We start from the raw sequence: 22240 nt of genomic DNA, 5'->3' as shown, positions 1-22240 counted from the left end.
TCAGCCTTTTGTTTACGGCGTTCTTTCTCCTCGTCCCGGTTATGGAAGACTTAAAGGCCACTGTTAGGATCTCAGTCTGTGGGGTCATGAGATCTAACTTTTTTAGTTTAGCTTTAATGTCGGGGTAGCTTTGAGCTAGGAAGTATGTTATAAGGACATGTCTTCCGTCAGGCATTTCTGGGTCCAGGCGGGTATACTGTAATAGGGCTTCAGTGAGTCTGTCTAAGAACTTGGAGGGAGTTTCCTCCCTCCTTTGAATTATGTCTTGGAGCTTTTGAAAATTGACTACTTTACGACCTGCCTTTTTCAGACCTGCTATTAAGCAGGAGGCGAATATATCTCAAGAGCGGAGACCCATGGCAGTGTTATAATCCCAGTGTGGGTCTTGTTCGGGGACAGCGGTGGGGCCAGGGGGATAGGTGGGGTCAGTCCTGTGGGTTTCGGTAGCGTGCATTTGGGCGAAGTCCCAAATTCGTCTACGCTCTTCAGGGAGGAGGGTATTGGCCAGGAGCATGAAAATGTCATGATGTGTGAGGCTCTAAGACTGGAGGGTCCATTGGAACTCCGTGATGTATGTCGTGGGATCAGTGGAAAAGGAACCTAGGCGTTTCTCAAGTTGGGCTAAATCTCCTAGGGAGAAAGGGACGTGAACAAGCACAATGCCTTTGGGTTCCACCACCTCCCGGAGGGGGACAATAATTTTGAAAGGCCTGCAGGACCGAGTCTGAAGAGGACTAAAGGTTTCTGGCTCAGTCTGTGGGGCAGAGACAGGTGATAGAGGCAAGGACAGAGGAGGCTCCTGGGACTTAGTTAGAGAGGGGGCTGAAAGGCTCAGGCTCGATCTGTGGGTGGGGGGTGAAAGGTGAGGGGGACGAAGGTGGAGGGAGTGAGTGGGGGAGGAGATGATGGGGGAGGGGCTGTTGTAGGAGAGGAGGGGAAGGGAGAGGATGGGAGGCTTCTGCGGGGGAGGAGGTGGAGGTGACGATGGAAGACTATGGAGGGGTTGTAGGAGGGGGGGGGCCGAAGGGGGAAGCCTGTATGGTGGAGGTTCATCGTCTGGGTCAAAGGTAATGGAAGAGGGACTGGGTGTGTGTGGAGGGGAGGGAGACAGCCTGCAGGCTAGGAGAACTTGAGGCGGGGAAGAGGTGGTGCAGAGGCTGGGATTTTGAGCTAGGAGGCGAAAAACCTCGATACAGGGAATCTCCTTCCATTTTTTCACGTGCTGGCAGTAGTTAAAAAGATTGTGAGTGATGTTAGGATCAAGAGTTCCCCCTGCAGGCCATTGGTTGTTATTGTCCAGGGGGTATGTTGGCCAATCATGGGAGCAGTATTTACAGAGAAGTTTTGGTTTTATATCAGGTGTCAGGGAGAGGGTAGCTAGATGCTTGAGCAGGCATTCAAGAGGTGAACTTTCAGGGAGGGATGAGGAGGTTCCCATGGCTGAAGGGCAGAGAAGGAGACAAACAGGGGAAGACGAACGGAGATCCTCGGACTGGGAGCAGGCCACAAGGAGACAAGGGCGTCCCCGATGATCCTTGGTGGTCTGCGGAAACTCGTATACGAGTCGGAATTTCTTAGGAAGTGTGGGTCGTCACCCAGACTTCCCTAAGAAAGCAGAGTGCCGGAGTCACAAGGAATCTAGTACTAGGAATTTTCGGCGGAAGGAACGGAAGGAGGAGGGGGAAAAGGGAGTGTTCTCATCTGCAAAGGAGCCACCTCATTTATGGCTTTTGGAGGAGGGGTGTAGGGTCTGCCACAGCCGTGAAGGCCTGAGGCAGGGAGAGTTCCCTCCTTGTCCCCGAGCGTCAGGGCCTTGCCAGACGATCACTGTCAATGGCGCTGTGATTGCTCGGGGAAGAGCGGCCCACCCTGGGGAAACTTTACCCGATGAGTTTCGGCACTAATGAAAGGAAGGGGTGGTGAGTGCGTTTAGGACTGTCGGAGGAGGGGCCTGAGGGTCCGCTGCAGCCGTGAAGGCCTGAGGCGGGGAGAGTTCCCTCCTTGTCCCCGAGCATCAGGGCCTTGCCGGACAATCACTGTCACTGGTGTTGCGATAGCTCGGGGAAGAGCCGCCCGCTCCGGGGGAAAACTTACCCAAAGGCCAAAGAGGAGTGGTGAGTGTGAGGAGCCAGCGCCGGAAAAAGAGGACGAGGGCAAGCTGCTGCTGGTGTCGGAGGGGAAGACGGGGCCCAGTTGGGGTGTCCCGTCTCCTGGGTTTTGGCACCAATGAAAGGAAAGGAGCAACACAGAGCAGCAATTCACCGGAGAATTCTGCTTTATTAGGGAAAGGTGCTGGGTTATATAGGAAGGGGCATGAGGTTATTGTGGTGTTTTTTCTACGGGGCTGGTGGCTATTGGCTAGGTGATGGGATTGGGAGGAGGGAGAGAGGTGATTGGGCTTCAGGTGGCGCCCGTGGGAACCGAAGACCCGGAAGAGAAGCAGGAAGTTCGCCATCTTATGGGTGGGGACCCTTCAACTATGACTAAAACCTTTACGTAAGATCCATACCCTTAAAAGTAGTCTACAACTGCATTGTCCAATATAATAGCCACTATTCATGTACAACTATTTTTATTTCAATTAAAGTCTAATGTTTACTCATTCATGCTGGTCACATTTCAAGTGTTCAGTAGCCACATGTGGCTCATGGCTGTCACACTGATCAAGGCAGATTTTAGAACATTTTCATCATCACACAAAGTTCAATTTGACAGAACTGGTCAAGAAAAACTATTCATTACATGTCTGGTATATAGGTGGAAAGGAATCTGTTGGTTGGTAATGTAAGCCCTAAAACTTACAGGGATACAATCTTAGTTTATTCTGTGCTTATGACCTGGGAATTGCAAGCGAAGAACTTTACATTTAAATGGTCCAGGACTGTTAATCCTCAGGCCCCTAGCAGAAGAAAAGCAACAGTCTGTAGGGACACCTTCAAAGTTCAGGGCACCGGAGTTTCCATATAAAGAATAATACTGTAGACAAAGATAAAAAATTACAAGCAATAAAGGAAAAATCATCATGAATACTAGTTAGCTATTCAAACAAAATTAGTACTCCAAAAACTTCAGATAATAGAACAATCTGAAATATAACTAAGGCAACTATATTTTTTAAATGGTTAAGAAAAGTAACCAACAGTATAATGAAGGAATGGAAAGGTGAGAGTTGTGAAGACTACCAGGATGGTAAATATATAGGCCAAACACATACCAGCAAACCTGCTGGATCATACAGCCACAGAAGAGATGCCGTGGTTTTTGGCCGGCTGTATAATCTGACTGAACTAGAGATAGAGTGATACAACACAGTCTCAGAGGGAGACAATGAAGTTTTTAATGCTTCTGTTCTCATGTGCCTGCCTTCATTCTCTTCTAAGCCATAGCTTTTATATTTGACCTGGTCAGTGCAGGTGATTTGCTACCTGGATCTAGTAACTGTCAGCACATTTTCCTTTGCAGACATTATGATCTCAACCAGCTGCTGGAGCCTCGGAGCATAACAGCAGATCCCTTAGACTACCGCCTAAGCTGGCACTTGTGGGAGGTTCTGCGGGCTCTTAACTACACCCATCTCTCAGAGCAATGTAGGGGTGTGCTACAGGCCAGTTATGCTGGCCAACTGGAAAGTGAGGGACTCTGGGAATGGGCCATCTTTGTCCTCCTGCACATTGACAACTCAAGGTGAGTGACAAGCCCGAAAGTGCCAAAAGAGTCGGTCTCTTAGGGCTCGTTTTAGCAATAAGTGTTTAGAATAAGTATTTTGGGCCCAGCCTTGTGATTTAAACACTTCAGCCTGCACCTTAGACTGTCTCTATAGTCATGTGAGCAATTGCTTTTGATTAAGTGCCAAGTTATTTCATTTATCATAAGGCCTCTTGTAGTCTGAGAAGGGAGAAAACAGGTCTATGAATTGCAGTGGTCAGGGAAAATGTTCCTGAAGATAAGATTCAAAGAACCTGTACCATTGGAATAGGAAATAAGTGGAAATGGAAGGATATGTGCAGGTAGGGCAACCCCATTAACTTAGGCCCAAACTCACTTGAATGTGGTATGTTTAGGAATTGTGCAGACATGGTGCTGGCTGAGCTGCCTCAGTGGATCTGCGGAGTGATGTAATGAGTTGTCAGGGCCCCTGCTTTTTCTCTGTCTGCTGGCTGTCTCCCTCTCTGGCCTTCCTTTGCCATCCACCCAGCCCTACCCCTCAAATTTGAGAGTACAACCTTGTACAACCAGTACAACCTTTCTTAATTACGTAATGTTTTAGTTTCTCTGTTCTGAATGAAAACAAGAGAAATCCCTTTTCTCTGATGTGACCAAGGTAAAGTTGGAGATTTTTTTCTTTTTTATTCATGATAACAGTATGGCATTATAATAATAACAAAAGCATTTATGTAGTACTTTATTATGTAGTGCTTTTATATGTGTTTGTACTCTTGTAAGTACTTTATATATATTAATTCATTCAATGCTTATAATGAAACCTTGAGATAGAAACTCTGTTATTCTGTTTTACAGACGAGCAGCAAAGGCAGAGAGATTTATGTAACTTTTCTCAAGGTCACATAGCTAGTAAATGGCAGAGTGAAGCTTCCAACAGACACCCACGGTCCATGCTCTTAATCACTGTGCTGCACTATCTGTCATGATATGTGGCATGGAAAGAATTGAGCTTTGTGGTCAGGCCTGTCTAAATTCTGGATCTGTAACTTAACTCATTTTTGACCTTGAGTAAAGCATATTCACTTTTGCATTTGGGTAAAATACTATCCAACACTCTTTTTTTCTTAACCTGTAAAATCATAATATCAATCCCTATTCAGAGGTGATTGTGGGATTGAAGGAGTAATAGTATAAAGCATCTAACTCAGGTTTCCCTTTAAGGAATTTATCTTTTCTCTTCCGCCTTACCAGGAAACAAAATGACCCCAGACTTTTCCTTTGAGTTTATTTAAACACACTTGTGATTCAGTTAACAGGGAAACAGATCCTATCCTGAAAAAGAATATAAAAGAGGAAGTTTTGATGGTATTGGGAGTCCTTGAAAAGCCTAAGAGTTGAGAGAAGAATCTAAGATGAGAACAGCTTTGATGTGAAATTTAAATGGCTGCTCCTTTGGCCCAGATAGGAAAGGACTCTCCTTAAGGTGCCCTGAGAACCGAAAGAGTGAGTTTAGCCTAAATATAGAGGTAGAGAGAAAATTAGGAAGGCTGACGGCTTTGAGGAAAAGACAAGGACATGGAAGAGATTTTTACCTTTAAAAACTACTTTGTTTACTTGGATTGGTCATGTGGGAGAAAGGAAAAGGAGAAGGTTGGGAATAAACTGCAGAGGACTGCTCTGTGGAGGACAGGGTTCTTCTGTGTGTGTGTGTCCGTCCTTGATCTCCTGTTACTAGAAAGGAAATAGATTCTAGTGAGGGAAAGCCTTTTCTTGGCACTGGGCAACCTTCCCTAGAGTATTAGTTTTTAGACTTCTTTGGCCATTAAAATATGATGTGCTTAGATACTTTCTCTTCTATTTCATTTTTAAAAAATGCTGGTATGATGGCCTTTTTTTTTTTTTTTTTTTTAAGTTAAGTTTAAAGTGATCCACTAGGGGTCAAGACCTGCAGTTTGAGAGCCTGCCACCAGGCAGTCTGGGCTGTCTGAAGCAGCATTCTCCATCAGTGAAGACGGGATTTATTCCAATTTATCTTTTCTATAGCATGCGTGAGAAGGCTGTTCGAGAGCTGCTTACCCGGCACTGCCAACTATTGGAGACCACTGAATCTTGGGCTAAGGAGACTTTCCTGACCCAGAAGCTTTGTGTGCCTGCTGAGTGGATTCATGAAGCCAAAGCAGTGCGAGCACACATGGAATCTGACAAGCACTTGGAGGCACTCTATTTATTTAAAGCAGGGCACTGGAACCACTGCCACAAACTCATCATCAGGCACTTAGCTTCTGGTGAGTGCTTCACACTATAACCTATGTGTCCTGGAATTGCTCCAAATTCTCCCACCCTCTGAACTGCATGATGAATCAAGCCAGAGATGATGATCAGTATAGGATTTGGCACTCTTGAATCAGAGCACACTTTCTGAAAGAGTCTTGGCCAGGATGAGGAGCTAGAAGGGCAGGGTTAGACAGCAATATTGTTATATTACTATTTGCTAGGAATATTCTTGGTGTGTACTAATTATGTTAAGCTCTTTGTTTATTTAGCAAATTTTATTCAACACCACCAAAATGAAAGAAGAAACACTACAACTGATACTACAGAAATACAAAGGATCCTACGAGACCACTATGAACAAATGTTTACACCAACAAATTAGATAACCTACAGGAAATACATAAATTCCTAGAAACAAAACAACCTTCTTGGATTGAATCATGAAGCAATAGAAAATCTGAACATAGTGATTACTAGTTAGCAGATGGAATCTGTAATAAAAAAGCTCCCTACAAACAAAATTCTAGAACCAGATGGCTTCACTAGTGAATTCTACCAAACATTAAAAGAAGAATTAATACCAGTCCTTCTCAAACTCTTCCTAAATACAGAGGGGAACACTTCCAAACTCATTTTACGAACCAGCATTACCCTGATACTAAAACAAGACAAGGATACCACAAGAAAAGAAGATTATAGGTCAATATCCCTGATGAACATAATGCAAAAATCCCCAACAAACTGTTAGCAAACCAAATTCAACAGTGCATTGAAAGGATTATACGTCATGATCAAATGGAATTTATTCCAGGGATGCAAGGATGGTTCAGTCTCTATAAATCAGTCAATGTTATACACCACATTAACAAAATGAAGGATAAAATGCATATGGTCATCTCAATAGATACAGAAAAACATTTGACAAATTTCAATGTCCATTTATGATAAAATTTCTGTAAATAAAGTGGATATGGAGGAAATGGACCTCAACATAATAAAGACTGTATATATAACAAGACCACAGCTAACATCATACTTGATGGTGAAAAGCTGAAAGTTTTTCCTCTAAGCTCAGGAACAAAACAAGGATGCCCACTTTCACTACTTTATTCAATATAGTATTGGAAGTCCTAGCCACAGCAGTTTAGGCAAGAAAGATTAGTAAGAGGCATCCCAATTGGTAAGGAAGAAGTTAAACTATCATGTCAGTATTTGCAGATGACATGATACTATATATAGAAAACCCCAAAGACTCTACCAAAAAAAAACTAAGAACTAATGAATTTGGTAAAGTAGCAGGATATGAACTCAATACAGAAATCTGTTGCTGCATTTCTATGCACTAAAAATGAACTCAGAGAAATGAAGAAAATCCCATTTACAGTTGCATCAAAAATAATAAAATACCTAGAAATAAATTTAAGCAAGAAGTGAAAAATCTGTACTCTGAAAACTGTAAGACATTGGCAAAAGAAACTGAAGAAGACACAAGAAAATGGAAAGATATTCCATGATCATGGATTGGAAGAATTAATATTGTTAAAATATCCATACCACCCAGAGCAATCTACACTTTCAGTGCATCCCTATCAAAATTTTGGTGGCATTTTTCATCCAGAAAATTCTAAAATATGTATGCAACCACAATAGATCCTGAATAGCCACAGTCTTGAGAAAGAACAAAGCTGGAGGCATCACTTTTCTGGTTTCAGGTTCTATTATGAAGCTATAATAATCAACAATGAGGTATTGGCATAAAAACACACGTAGGTCAATGGAACAGAATAGAGAGCCCAGAAATAAACACACACATATATGCTTAATTAATACAACGGGGAAAGGACCATCTCTTTAATAAATGGTGTTGGGAAAACTGGACAACCACATGCAAAAGAATGAAATTGGACCACCATCTTATATGCAAAAATTAAATAAAAATGTGTTAAAGATTTGAACATAAAACCTGAAAGCATAAGACTCCTAGAAGAAAACAGCAGTAAGCTCCTTTATATTGGTCTTGGTGATGTATTTTTCAATATGACAGCAAAAGCAAAAAAAAGTGGGACTACATCAAAGTAAGCTGCTGCATAGCAAAGGAAACCATCAACAAAATGAAAAGTCACCTTACTGAGTGGGAGAAAATACTTGCAAATCATGTATCTGATAAAAGGTGCATATCCAAAATATATAAAGAACTTATACCATTTGCTAGCAAAAAAAATTGGATTAAAAAAGTTGGCAGATGATCTGAATAGACATTTTTCTAAAGAAGACAGATGGCCAGCAGGTACATGAATAGATGCTCAACATCATTCATCAGAGGAATGAAAATCAAAACCACAAAAGATACCACATCATCCCTGTTAGAATACCTGTTATCAAAAAGACAAGAAATAAGTGTTGGTGAGGATGTAGAGAAAAAGGAACCCTTATGCACTGCTGGTAGGAATGTAAATTGTGCAGCCATTATGTACGAAAGACAGTGTGGAAGTTCCTCAAAAAATGAAAAATAGAGCTACTTCCATTTTTGGGTGTTTTGAAGAAAAATAACACTAAGAAAGATATATGCACCCCCATGTTCATTGCAACATTATTTACAATAGCCTAGATATGGTAACAACCTAAGTGTCCATTGATGGATATATAGGTAAAGAAAATGTAGCATGTATGTATGATGAAATATTATTCAGCCATAAAAAAGAATGAAACCATTCATGACGATATAGATGGAATTGAGGGCATTATGCTATGTGAAGTAAGTCAGAGAAGGACAAATACCGTATGATCACATTTATATAATGAAATCTTTTATTTAAAAAAACCTAGCTTGTAAATACAGAGAACAGATTTGTCATTACCAGAAGCTGGGGTTGTCGGGGTTGGGCAAAATGGGTGAAGGGAATTAAGGTACAGACTTCCAGTTTTAAAATAGAAGTAAGTTGTGGGAATGTGATTTGTAGCATGGTGACAACAGGTAATAATACTATGTTGCATATTTGAAAGTTACTAAGAGAGTGAATCTTAAGTTTTCATCACAAGAAAAAAATTTATATGATGACAGATGTTAGATTTAATTGTGATCATTTCATAATGTATACAAATATCAAATCATGTTGTACACCTGAAACTACTTTAACGTTATATGTCAATTACACCTCGATTTTTAAAAATTTAAAAAAAAAACACCAAAAGTATCTGTTTGGAGAAATGAAACCAGAAATTCTTTACGTTTTTCTTTAAAAAATTTCAAAATATCTACTTATAATTATCAAGTCTGAACCGTTATTTCCCCTTCCTTCCTGTCTTGGATTTCTGCCACGTCCTCTGTGCACTTTTAGAAACTATGTTTGTATAAACTTAGTGCTCAATATTTTCTTTTTTTTAGATGCCATTATTAATGAGAACTATGACTACCTGAAAGGGTTCTTGGAAGACCTGGCACCTCCAGAGCGCAGCAATCTAATCCAGGACTGGGAAATATCTGGGCTTGTTTACCTGGACTACATTCGGGTCATTGAGATGCTCCACCATATACAAGAGGTACCCGAGTTCCTTAACCACTGCCTGGTTTTCCTTTTCCCTGGCCCTTAAAGCCACAAAGACCTCAAAAGGACTGAGCAACCACTTAAACTCTTTGGCAGAGATAGCACTAACATGCAGGAGGGATGTTTTGGTGAGACTGATTAGCTATAGCCATTTGACAGCTGTATCAAAACTTAAAAATACTTTTCTGTGTTTGTACAACAGTTCTGAGGCTTGTGTGAAGTCAGCCTCCTTCCCTTGTCCATCCCCAGTTTGAGTAAGAGTAAGGTCAGAGATTTGGTGAGGGTGATTGTGTCACACTTTATTTGCTTATTTCAGAATTGTAAATATTACAGTTTTTTTAGTCTTCATTCACATGTCTTAAGTCAGTCCTGAGAGTCGTAAGATAGATCTCCATTGCTTGCAACAGAAAGACTAAATTCAGGATTCAAGCTCCCATAGAGGCTTATACATTTTATTCCTGGCTTACCTCCTTTCACTCTTAACCCACATTCCAGCCTTGCTAGCCTGCTCTGCTCACGCTAAATTACTCATGGTGTTAACAACAAACCTTGTCTTACTCCATGCTTTACTAGAACACATATACCTTTCCTTTAAGATACTAGATTGCTCTGAGCTCTGCTTTGCTCTCCTTTGCCCCTGGGAAATGTTAATTGCACTTCTTTTTTTTTTTAACTACCAAAACACTTGGTACATTTATCTATTAGCACAACTGCCCATATCATAATTATTTATCCACATCTGTAGGTTGCCATGAGCTGTTTGTAGAGACCTTCATTTTAAGGTTAAAAGCATTAGGGCATAGAGGTTAATAAAAAGATTCTGGAACCAGACTGTTAGGTTCAGTTCATGGATCCCTCATTCACTAGCTGTGTGACCTTAAGCATGTTAACCACTCTTATCTCATTTGGAAAAAAATGGGAGGGGGAGTCACAGGTTATTATAGATAATCTGACAGAGTTGTCATAAAAATCAAATCAAATATACATAAAATATTTAGCAGACTACCTTACATATATATGCTAAATGCTCAGTAATTGTTATCTGTTATCCTCATCAAAGTCCCAACTTACAAGCACAGTGCCTGGCACATAATATGCATAATTCATTATTTGCTGTACTTTTGGATGGATTAAGAACATCATCCCTAAATTTTACTGATGAAACCCTTTTCTAGTTGAACTTTCATTCATTTAACACAACCTAGTTATTGAGTTCCCACCATGTGCCAAGCACTGGTGAACTTGGAGAATATAATGGTAAATAATATGTGTTTTGCCCTTACTAAAGTAATAATTTTGGTGGGGAAGATACGTACAGGTAAATCAACAGTTACTATAGAGTATTAAGTGTGGGGATTAGCAGAGTGCTGTGTAGCACCACATAACCGAGTACCTATCCCAGTCTGAGGGAGTCAATAAAGATCTTTAGAAGTGAGTTTAAGGCTTTGAAGGGTAAAAAAAGGAAAACAGGTGGAGAAGAATGCTTCAGCAGAGGGAACAGCATGAGTAGGAGTCTAGAGATAGAGAAAGATCATAGTGCTTCCAGGGAACTTAGATCCTGTAGTTTTGGAGTATGGAGTGGAAAGGAGAGCCATGTGGATGTAGTAAAGCCACAGATCTTTCTCACCTGGACTGCTGTAGAAGCCACCTAATTGTTCTCTCTGCTTCTATACTTGTTCCTCTACAGTTCATTTCTACAGAGCAGACAGAGCCATCTTTCCAGTATACAAATCATATCATCTCACTCTCTTGTCTAACACTTTCCAGTACTTCCTCATTTCACCTAGAACAACGTGCTTCTTAGCAAGTCTTACTAAGCTCTGCATCAGTAATTCTTAATTTGTTTGTGCCATGGACCTTTTGGCAGTCTGGTGAAGCTCGTGGATGTGTGATGTTTTTAAATGTATAAAGTTTAAATAGCTAAGATTACAAAGAAAACTAGTTACATTAAAATACAGTGACCAAAATACTAAAAGCTTATGGTAAATAATAAGTGTTTTATTAACATCTTAAATAGCAAGCCCTAGCAGTGGATCTATACTGTAATTTTGAAGAAGTACTGTATTTAAAAAGCATTAAGTATTAAAATCATGAAAAATTACTAACTACTGTAATTGATAGGAAAGTAGCTGTGATTTCTGTTGATGACAAAGTACTGGTAATAATTAAATCCTAAATTCTAGTTAAAAGTTAGTAAAAATGAAGATTTTTATTTTTCCCAATCCAGCTCACAGACCTTTTGAATTCTGAAAAACCCTGGTTATGATTTCCTGCTATATAAACCCTCTTGAGTTTTATCTTCTGTTCTTCTCTTCAACCCCACATTCCACCACATAAACTTCCTTTACATTCCCACCTTATGGTGTTTTAGCTGTTCTCTGCCTGGAAAGCTTGACCTTATTATTCAGGTCTCTTCTTAACATGATCTTCCTCAGGGAAGCCTTTCCTGATCCCCCAGTCTGAAGTAGCCATCCATTTTCTCTCTGTCACATTATCCTGTTTGAATTATCTGTGTAGCTTGTGATTCTTTAAGGTTTATTTCTATCTAATATTGTTTCTTTATTTTTTTATAAGTTTTATGAGAGCAAAGACCTTGTCTTATCTTGTTAACCACATTGTAAAGTCAAGTAAAAGACTGAGTTCTAGTGGATGAAAAGGATAATACTTGTATAGAAATTAAATGGTAGACTCTGCAAAGCCCCCAAAAGGTGGATTCAGTGGGAGAGAGAGACTTCTTGGAAGGGTTGAGTAAGCCATTTGGAAAAGGAGGTGGTAATGGGAGACTTAGTAAATAGAGTGGTTAGTAAATAATGTAGGAATTTGGGAGGGGGTGCTAACCAAGAGTCATATTTAAGCCAAATGGGGGTAAGATGCTGCTGGAAAGTGTTCAGAATAAAAGTAGTAAGTAAGATGCTTTTTAGTAAGGTCACTGTGGCTACAGCATGGTAGGAAAAAGAAGGTAGAGGGAATGACACTGAAGATAGTGATGAAGTTCTTAAGATATTTCAGATGATAATGGTAACTTCACCTAGGGCAGTGTCTCTGGGAAGGGGAATGGAAGATTGAAATATTAGACTAGAGGTAAAATTTACAAATCATCAGCAAAGTGATTGTACTTGGAGGCACAGGAGTGGATTGCAACACATAAGGAGAAGACATGCAGTGAGAAGAGGGCCCTGCAGTATATTAGAAAGGGCGGCAACTTTGGAGTCAGGAGACCTAAATTAAATGCTAGTTTGGGATCTACCTCTTATTAACTGTGTACTCTTAAGAAGTCATACCATCTCTCTGAACCCAGATTTATCTAGATTTTTGGTGCCATATTAAAATTTGCTAGTTACACGATTCACAAATGGTGATCTCAAGACTCGCCCAATCCAAGGCTCTCTACACTATATGTTTTTCTGTTGTGTATTACTGCTAAGATTGCCTTGTCCTTAGATACTAGACTGGGTGGCGGTGATACAGCACTGCCAGTCAGCTTCTTGGGTTTCCATCCCTTCACTTCACAACTGTTTCAGAGTTTTGCATGGTCAATTTATAGGTAGGAATGGTCTAATTGGTTTCTCTGCTTCTTTGTAGGTGGATTGCTCAGGTTATGAGCTGGAACAGTTACACACCAAAGTGACTTCACTATGCAACCGGATAGAGCAGATCCAGTGTTACAATGCCAGGGATCGCCTAGCTCAATCAGGTAAGCCACTAGCCTCTCCCCCATTCTTGCTTCCTGTCTTTATAATTGTAACACACTGCACTCCTGTGCCCACCTTCCCACCCCTCATCCATGCTGCTCAATCAATCCACTTTATCTCTCCAGACATGGCCAAACGTATAGCCAACCTTCTGCGGGTGGTACTGAGCCTTCAGCATGCCTCTGATGCAACCTCTGACTCAACGCCAGACCTTCAGCGAGTTCCTTTGCGACTGCTGGCTCCCCACATTGGCCGTCTTCCAATGCCTGAGGACTATGCCTTGGATGAACTGCGCAGCCTCACACAGTCCTACCTGCAAGAACTGACTGTTGGGAGCCAGTGAGCCCCAGGCTCCTCCTACCACACTCACATGCTTATTCACACTCACCACGTAGAGGTGCCCTGCATTGAGTTGATTGACACTGTTTGCCACTCTCTGAGTTGGCTATGGAATCCATCTTCCCTTCTTGCTGCCCCAATCAGCATCTTTCATTTGTTCAGGGTTTTTCTTAATATTGAACATAACTTAAGGGCTTTTGGAAACCAAAAAAGGAGCCAGATCTCTTTTTACCACCCTCAAGATCATTCCTTTTTTTTTTTTCCCCTTCTTTTTAAAAATGGTCAATAAAGTACCTTTGGCAGAATCCCACAAAAGAACCATGGACTCCTTTTCTACCCCCAGCTATTCTGTATCTTGTAAACCTACATGTCAACCTGCTACCCTACTCCTACCCCAGTGCTTTTATACTAGGACTCTTAAAAGGAGTGGGACAAATGATGGGAAAAATGTGTTTACCTAGGACTGTCCTTCCTTCCAAAGGAAGGAGAATCTTTCTTAAGTAGGTTGATGAGTTAACACTGAGTTTTAAAGCCAAAATAGGGTTGGACTGAGTTAAGTAGAACATGGTCTTTTTGACTCATTTAGGTTGGAAGTGATTACCTGTCATGGAGGGATGCATATACCTGTTTTGAATGTTCTTTGAACCCCAAACCTTCACTACGTTCATGTGCAGGAACCCTGGATCACAGATCCCAAGTCTCTGGGAAGCTCCCAGAACTCTGTTTGGTTTCTGGTATTCAGTCATCGCACTAGGCCTCCTGTCTGGATTTGCCTGAGGAGTTTGAATAAAACATGGCAGGTTGGATAATTCTCCCTGTCCCTGCCTTTCTAACCCAAAGCATTTTCTACCCTCCATCTGTAGTCCCAGAAGGTAAAACCATCACCGAAGCAAGCAAGGAGCTGGGCTTTAGGGGCAGGCAGAGGGCCTTTGCCATGCTGCTGCCAGCTATAGGAGCCCAGGTAATGGCTGAGACAGCTGGTGTTGGGGCTGCCACAGACAACATGGCAACCCCTGGGTCTTTATGCATGAAGATTATATAAAGGTTTTTATTCAAAAGTATATATATATATAAATGATCTAGATTATTTTCCTCTCTTTTCTGAAGATACTTTCTTAAAAAAATAAAATAAAATGTTTATAGCATTCCTGGTATTGGCTTTCCCTTTGTGTTTTTGAGCCTTCTTGTCCCAAGGAGTTTTAGGGTGGCATTACTTGATTTGCAATCTAAAGGGAGATGTAGTCCATCAAAAAGAAAACAGTTTGGTGCTAAACCAAAATATAGACTAGATTAAAGGCTGTATTTATAAGGACAAATTGAGGGGTGAGGAATTTGTGGTTAATTAATTAATCCTGGCCACTGTACATATATTTCTTTGCTTGGATTCCCAGTTGGGGGATCAGGGAGAGTCTCAAATTAACCAGTGGAATATAATTTAGCATTCAAAGCCTCCTGGATCTTGTGCTATGGGGATTTTTGCTTTTAAACCTCGAGCCACGCTTCACCTTTCTAATCTCAGTTTCCATTGTCTAAAGGAGATAGTGATCCCAGATGTTGATTCTTCACAGGGCTGTTCTTGAGAGGGGTCAAATGAGGCTGATGAGTATTATTCAGATCATTTTTTGATCTGTTAAACTGAAGATGTGAGCAAATTCCTGTTAGGATTAAGCCAGAGACTCCTTGGGACATAGAAGAATTCAGAGATGAGAAAACAGAGTGGGACTGCCCCATGGCTGGGGTTTCCCTTTAATTTGAATCCCTGAGGATAAGGATTACTCAGCTGGGAATCTCCCTCCACAAATGACTGTGAGAACCTGCAGAACACTGGAATAATGCCAGAATCAAAGGTCTAGAGATTAAATGTTGAATTAGCCAAGCCAAGGCCTACAGGGTACCTGTTCTTTGTAGATATTTTGCTTTTTGACTCAGTTTTTGTTCTTGTATTTCCAGAAAATTATTCTAGACTTTTTGTTTGTTTTTCAAAGAATCAGCTCTTAGACTTACTTATCAATCTTTTTTTTCTGTTCAATTTTATTTTTTTAATTTTCTATTAAAGGATGATGCATACACACTCTTATGAAGGTTTCACAGGAAAAAACAATGTGGTTACTACAGTTACCCATATTATCAAGTCCCCACCCATACCCCAATGCAGTCACTGTCCATCAGTGCAGCAAGATGCCACAGATCCACTATGTGCCTTCTCTGTGCTACACTGTTCTCCCCGTGATCCCCCACACCATGTGTAATAAACAGAGTACCACTCAATCCCCTTCTCCCTCCCTCCCCACCAGCCCTCCCACTAGTTCATTCTTGGAGTCTGTGAGTCTGCTGCTATTTTGTTCCTTCAGCTTTGTTTCATTTTTATACTCCACAAATGAGGGAAATCATTTGGCATTTGTCTTTCTCTGCCTCACTTTTTTCACTGAGCATAATGTCCTCCAGCTCCATCGATGTTGTTGGAAATGGTAGGATTTGTTTCTTATGGCTGAATAGTATTCCATTGTGTATATGTACCACATCTTTATCCATTTGTCTACTGATGGACACTTACATTGCTTCCATATCTTGGGTATTGTAAAAAGTGCTGCAACAAACATAGGGGTGCATATGTCTTTTTGAATGTGAGAAGTTGTATTCTTAGGGTAAATTCCAAGGAGTGGGATTCCTGGGTCAAATGGTACTTCTATTTTTAGTTTTTTGAGGAACCTTCATATTGCTTTCCACAATGGTTGAACTAGCTTACATTCCCACCAGCAGTGTAGGAGGGTTCCCCTTTGTCTGCATCCTCACCAGCATTTGTTGTTCTTAAGTCTTTTCGATGCTGCCCATCCTTATTGGTGTGAGGTGATATCTCATTGTGGTTTTAATTTCCATTTCCTTGATGATTAGTGATATGGAGCATCTTTTCATGTGTCTGTTGGCCATCTGAATAAGATACTTCTCTGGAGAACTGTCTCTTCATATCCTCTGCTGATTTGTTAATCGGGTTATTTGCTTTTTGGGTGTTGAGGCGTGTAAGTTCTTTATATATTTTGGATGTTAACCCCTTGTCGGATATGTCATTTAAAAATATATTCTCCTATACTGTAGGATGCCTTTTTGTTTTGTTGATGGTGTCCTTTGCCGTACAGAAACTTTTTAGTTTGATGTAGTTCCATGAGTTTTTTATTTTTTGGTATGTTGGCTGAGTGCTTTTTATCTTTTGGATATTTACCCCTTTTAGGTATATTATTTGCAAATATCTTCTCCTATTCAGTTTTGTCTTTTCATTCTGCTGATGGTTTACTTTGCCATTGGCTTTTTAGTTTGCTGTAGTTCTACTTGTTTATTTTTGTCTGGGAAGACATACATAGAAAAACTTAATAATGCTAACGTTGAAGAGTTTACTGCGTAGTTTTCTTCTAGGAATTTTATGGTTTCAAGTTTTATATTTAGACCTATAGCCCATTTCAAGATCATTTTTGTCTATTGCGTAAAAATGTGGTCCAGTTTCAGTCTTTTGAATGCAGCTGTCCAGTTTTCCTGCACCATTTATTGAAGAGATTGCCTTTTCCCTATTATATATTCTTGCCTCATTTGTCATATATTAATTGATAATATACTTCTGGGTTTATTTCTGGGCTCGTTATTCCATTGCATTGATTCTGTGTGTTTGTCTTTGTGCCAGTAACACACTGTTTGATTATAGCTTTCTTTTTTTTTTAATTTTTTAATTTTTAATTTTGTTATCATTAATCTACAATTACATGAAGAACATTATTTTTACTAGGCTCTCCCCTTCACCAAGTCCCTCCAACAACCCCATTACAGTCACTGTCCATGAGCGTAGTATAGTAAGATGTTGTAGAATCACTACTTGTCTTCTCTGTGTTACACAGCCCACCCCTTTCTGCCACCCCCAACATTATACATGCTAATCATAAGGCCCCCTTTCTTTTTCCCCACCCTTATACCTCCCTTCCCACCCATCCTCCCCAGTCCCTTTCCCTTTGGTAACTGTTAGCCGATTCTTGGGTTCTGTGATTCTGCTGCTGTTTTGTTCCTTCAGTTTTTCTTTGTTCTTATACTCCACAGATGAGTGAAATCATTTGGTACTTGTCTTTCTCCACCTGGCTTATTTCACTGAGCATAATACCCTCTAGCTCCATCCATGTTGTTGCAAATGGTAGGATTTGTTTTCTTCTTATGGCTGAATAATATTCCATTGTGTATATGTACCATCTCTTCTTTATCCATTCATCTACTGATGGACACTTAGGATGCTTCCATTTCTTGGCTATTGTAAATAGTGCTGTGATAAACATAGGGGTGCATCTGTCTTTTCCAAACTAGGCTGCTGCATTCTTAGGGTAAATTCCTAGAAGTGGAATTCCTGGGTCAAATGGTAAGTCTGTTTTGAGCATTTTGAGGAACCTCCATACTGCTTTCCACAATGGTTGAACTAATTTACATTCCCACCAGCAGTGCAGGAGGGTTCCCCTTACTCCACAACCTCGCCAACATTTGTTGTTCTTTGTCTTTTGGATGATAGCCATCCTTACTGGTGTGAGGTGATATCACATTGTGGTTTTAATTTGCATTTCTCTGATAACTAGGTATGTGGAGCATCTTCTCATGTGTCTGTTGGCCATCTGGATTTCTTCTTTGGAGAACTGTCTGTTCAGCTCCTCTGACCATTTTTTAATTGGATTATTTGTGTTTTGTTTGTTGACGTGGGTGAGCTCTTTATATATTTTGGATGTCAAGCCTTTATCGGATCTGTCATTTATGAATATATTCTCCCATACCATACAAAAAGGTAGGGTACCTTTTTGTTCTATTGATGGTGTCCTTTGCTGTACAGAAGCTTTTCAGCTTGATATAGTCCCACTTGTTCATTTTTGCTTTTGTTTCCCTTGCCTGGGGAGATATGTTCATGAAGAAGTTGCTAATGTTTATGTCCAAGAGATTTTTGCCTATGTTTTTTTCTAAGAGTTTTATGGTTTCATGACTGACATTCAGGTCTTTGATCCATTTGGAATTTACTTTTGTGTATGGGGTTAGACAGTGATCCAGTTTCACTCTCTTACATGTGTCTGTCCAGTTTTGCCAGCACCATCTGTTGAAGAGACTGTCATTTCCCCATTGTATGTCCATGGCTCCTTTATCATATATTAATTGACCATGTATGTTTGGGTTACTGTCTGGAGTAACATAGGCAAAAATCTCTTGGACATAAACATTAGTGACTTCTTCATGAACATATCTCCCCAGGCAAGGGAATCAAAAGCAAAAATGAACAAGTGGGACTACATCAAGCTGAAAAGCTTCTGTACAGCAAAGGACACCATCAATAGAACAAAAAGGTACCCTACAGTATGGGAGAATATATTCCTAAATGACAGATCTGATAAAGGCTTGACATCCAAAATCTGTTCCACTGGTCTGTGTCTGTTCTTGTGCCAGTACCAAATTGTCTTCATTAATGTGGCTTTGTAGTAGAGCTTGAAGTTGGGTAGTGAGATCCCCTCCACTTTGTTCTCAGGATTTCTTTGGCTATTTGGGGTCCTTGGTGTTTCCATATGAATTTTTGAACTATTTGTTCTAGTTCGTTGAAGAATGTTGTTGGTAATTTGATAGGGAGTATGTCAAATCTGTATATTGCTTTGTGCACCATGAGTTTATTTTTGCTTTTGTTTCCCTTGCTTGAGATGTGTTGAGAAAGATGTTGCTCATGCTTATATTCAGGAGATGTTTGCCTATGTTGTCTTCTAAGAGTTTTATGGTTTCATGACTTACATTCAGGTCTTTAAACCATTTCAAGTTTACTTTTGTGTATGGGGTTAAACAATAATCTAGTTTCATTCTCTTGCACGTAGCTGTCCAGTTTTGCCAACACCAGTTGTTGAAGAGGCTGTCATTTCCCCATTGTATGTCCACGGCTCCTTTACCATATATTAATTGACCATATATGGTTGGATTTATATCAGGGCCCTCTAGTCTGTTCCATTGGTCTATGGGTCTGTTCTTGTGCCAGTAACAAATTGTCTTGATTACTGTGACTTTGTAGTAGAGCTTGAAGTTGGGGAGCATAATCCCCCCAGCTTTATTCTTCCTTCTCAGGATTGCTTTGACTGTTCGAGTTCTTTTGTGGTTCCATATGAATTTCAGGACTATTTGCTGTAGTTCATTGAAGAATGCTATTGTTATTTTGATAGTAATTGCATTGAATCTATAGATTGCTTTAGGCAGTATGGCCATTTTGACAATATTAATTCTTCCTATCCATGAGTATGGCATGTTTCCATTTCTTGGTATCTTCTTTAATTTCTCTTAAGAGTGTCTTGTAGTTTTCAGAGTATAGGTCCTTCACTTCCTTGGTTAGGTTTATTCCTAGGTATTTTATTCTTTTTGATGCAATTGTGAATGGAATTGTTTTCCTGATTTCTCTCTCTGCTAGTTCATTGTGGGTGTATAGGAATGCCACAGATTTCTGTGTATTAATTATGTATCCTGCAACTTTGCTGAATTCCGATATTAGATCTAGTAGTTTTGGAGTTTAAGGTTTTTTTTATGTACAGTATCATGTCATCTGCAAACAGGGACAGTTTAACTTCTTCCTGCCAGTCTGGATGCCTTTTATTTCTTTGTGTTGTCTGATTGCTGTGGATAGGACCTCCAGTACTATGTTCAATAGAATTGGGGAGAGTGGGCATCCTTGTCTTGTTCCTGATCTTGGCATATGAGTTCTTTATATAATTTGGATGTTAACCCCTTGTTGGATATATCGCTTGCAAATATATTCTCCGATACTGTAGGATGCCTTTTGTTCTGCTTATGTTGTCCTTTCTTGTACAGGGGTTTTTTAGCTTGATGTAGTCCCATTTCTTCATTTTTGCCTTTGTTTCCATTACCCGAGGAGATGCATTCAGGAAAAAGTTGCTCATGTTTATTTATATTCAGGAGGTTTTTGGCTATGTTTTCTTTTAAGAGTGTTATGGTTTCATGACTTACATTCAGGTCTTTGATCCATTACAAGTTAACTTTTGTGTATGGAATTAAACAATAGTCTGGTTTCATTCTCTTGCATGTAGCTGTCCAGTTTTGGCAACACCAGTTGTTGAAGAGACTGTCTTTTCGCCATTATATATTCGTGGCTCCTTTATTGTGTATCAATTGATCATAATAGATATGTGGGTTTATGTTTGGGTTCTCTGTTCTGTTCCATTGATCTATGGGTCTGTTCTTGTGCGAGAACCAAATTATTTTGATTACTGTGGCTTTGTAGTAGAGCTTGAATTTAGGTAGCATGATCAATCCAGCTTTGTTCTTCTTTCTCAGTATTGCTTTGGCTATTTATGGTGTTCTGTGGTTCCATATTAATTTTAGAACTGTTTGTTATAGTTCATTGAATAATGCTCTTGTTATTTTGATAGGGATTGTGTTGAATCTGTAGATTGCTTAAGGCAGGATGGCCATTTTGACAATATTAATTCTTCCTATCCATGAGCATGGAATAAATTTTTATTTATTGGTGTATTCTTTAGTTTCTCACATGAGTGTCTTATACTTCTCAGAGTAAAGGTCTTTCACCTCCTTGGTTAGGTTTACTCCTAGGTATTTTATTCTTTTTGGTGCAATTTTGAATGGAGTTGTTTTCCTGATTTTTCTTTTCTGCTAATTTGTTGTTACTGTGTAGGAATGCAACAGATTTCTGTGTTTTGTATCCTGCAACCTTTCTGAATTCAGTTATTCTAATAGTTTTTTGGCGGAGTCTTTAGAGTTTTCATATATAATGTCATCTACAAACAGTGACAGTTTAACTTCTTCCTTACCAATCTGGATACCTTTATTTCTTGTTCTGTCTGACTAATGTGGCTGGACCTCCAGTAGTGTTGAATAAAAGTGGTGACAGTGGGTATCCTTGTCTTGTTCCCAATTTTAGAGGAAAAGCTTTCACCTTTTTGCTATTAAGTAGATGTTGGCTGTGGGTTTGTCACATGTGACCTTTATTATGTTGAGATACGTACCCTCTATACCCATTTTGTTGAGTTTTTATCATGAATAGATTTTGAATTTTGTCAAATGCTTTTTCTGCATCTATTGAGATCATGTGATTTTTGTCTTTTTTATTGATGTAATATATGATATTGGTTGATTTACATATATTTTACCATTCTTGCATCTCTGGAATAAATCCTACATGATCAGGATGGATGATCTCTTTTTTTTTGAGAGGGCACCTCTCATATTTATTGATCAAATGGTTGTTAACAACAATAAAATTCTGTATAGGGGACTCAATGCACAATCATTAATCAACCCCAAGCCTAATTCTCAACAGTCTCCAATCTCCTGAAGCATAACGAACAAGTTCTTACATAGTGAATAAGTTCTTACATGGTGAACAGTGCAAGGGCAGTCATATCACAGAAATGTTTGGTTTTGGTCACGCATCATGAACTATAAACAGTCAAGTCAGATGATTATTCGTTTGATTTTTATACTTGATTTATATGTGAATCCCACATTTCTCCCTTATTATTATTATTTTTTAAGAAAATGCTAAAGTGGTAGGTAGATGCAAGATAAAGGTAGAAAACATCATTTAGTGCTGTAAGAGGGCAAATGTAGATGATCAGGTCTGTGCCTATAGACTAAGTATTAATCCAAGCTAGACAAGGGCAACAAAACATCCATGGATGCAGAAGATTTCTCTCAAAATGGGGGTGAGGTTCTAAGCCT

General features: G+C 39.8%; 1 protein-coding gene across 5 annotated transcripts in view; it reads left to right on the top strand.

Moving 5' to 3' along the window:
• The window catches only part of NUP98 (nucleoporin 98 and 96 precursor), a 129022-nt gene extending 107314 nt beyond the window's left edge, over positions 1 to 21708 (top strand). For all 5 annotated transcript variants that reach the window (XM_073216059.1, XM_073216057.1, XM_073216058.1 and 2 more), the window contains 5 exons: positions 3463 to 3684; positions 5707 to 5948; positions 9323 to 9477; positions 13065 to 13176; positions 13300 to 21708. In XM_073216059.1, the coding sequence (XP_073072160.1) occupies positions 3463 to 3684; positions 5707 to 5948; positions 9323 to 9477; positions 13065 to 13176; positions 13300 to 13517 (949 nt within the window). In that variant the 3' untranslated portion in view covers positions 13518 to 21708. The remainder of the gene's footprint in view (positions 1 to 3462; positions 3685 to 5706; positions 5949 to 9322; positions 9478 to 13064; positions 13177 to 13299) is intronic.
• Positions 21709 to 22240: the final 532 nt, after the last annotated feature.

The sequence above is a fragment of the Manis javanica genome, chromosome 11 (assembly GCF_040802235.1).
Source record: "Manis javanica isolate MJ-LG chromosome 11, MJ_LKY, whole genome shotgun sequence".
Taxonomy (NCBI): domain Eukaryota; kingdom Metazoa; phylum Chordata; class Mammalia; order Pholidota; family Manidae; genus Manis; species Manis javanica.
Note: the sequence above shows the minus strand (reverse complement) of the source record. Positions and strands in the feature narration are given on the sequence as shown.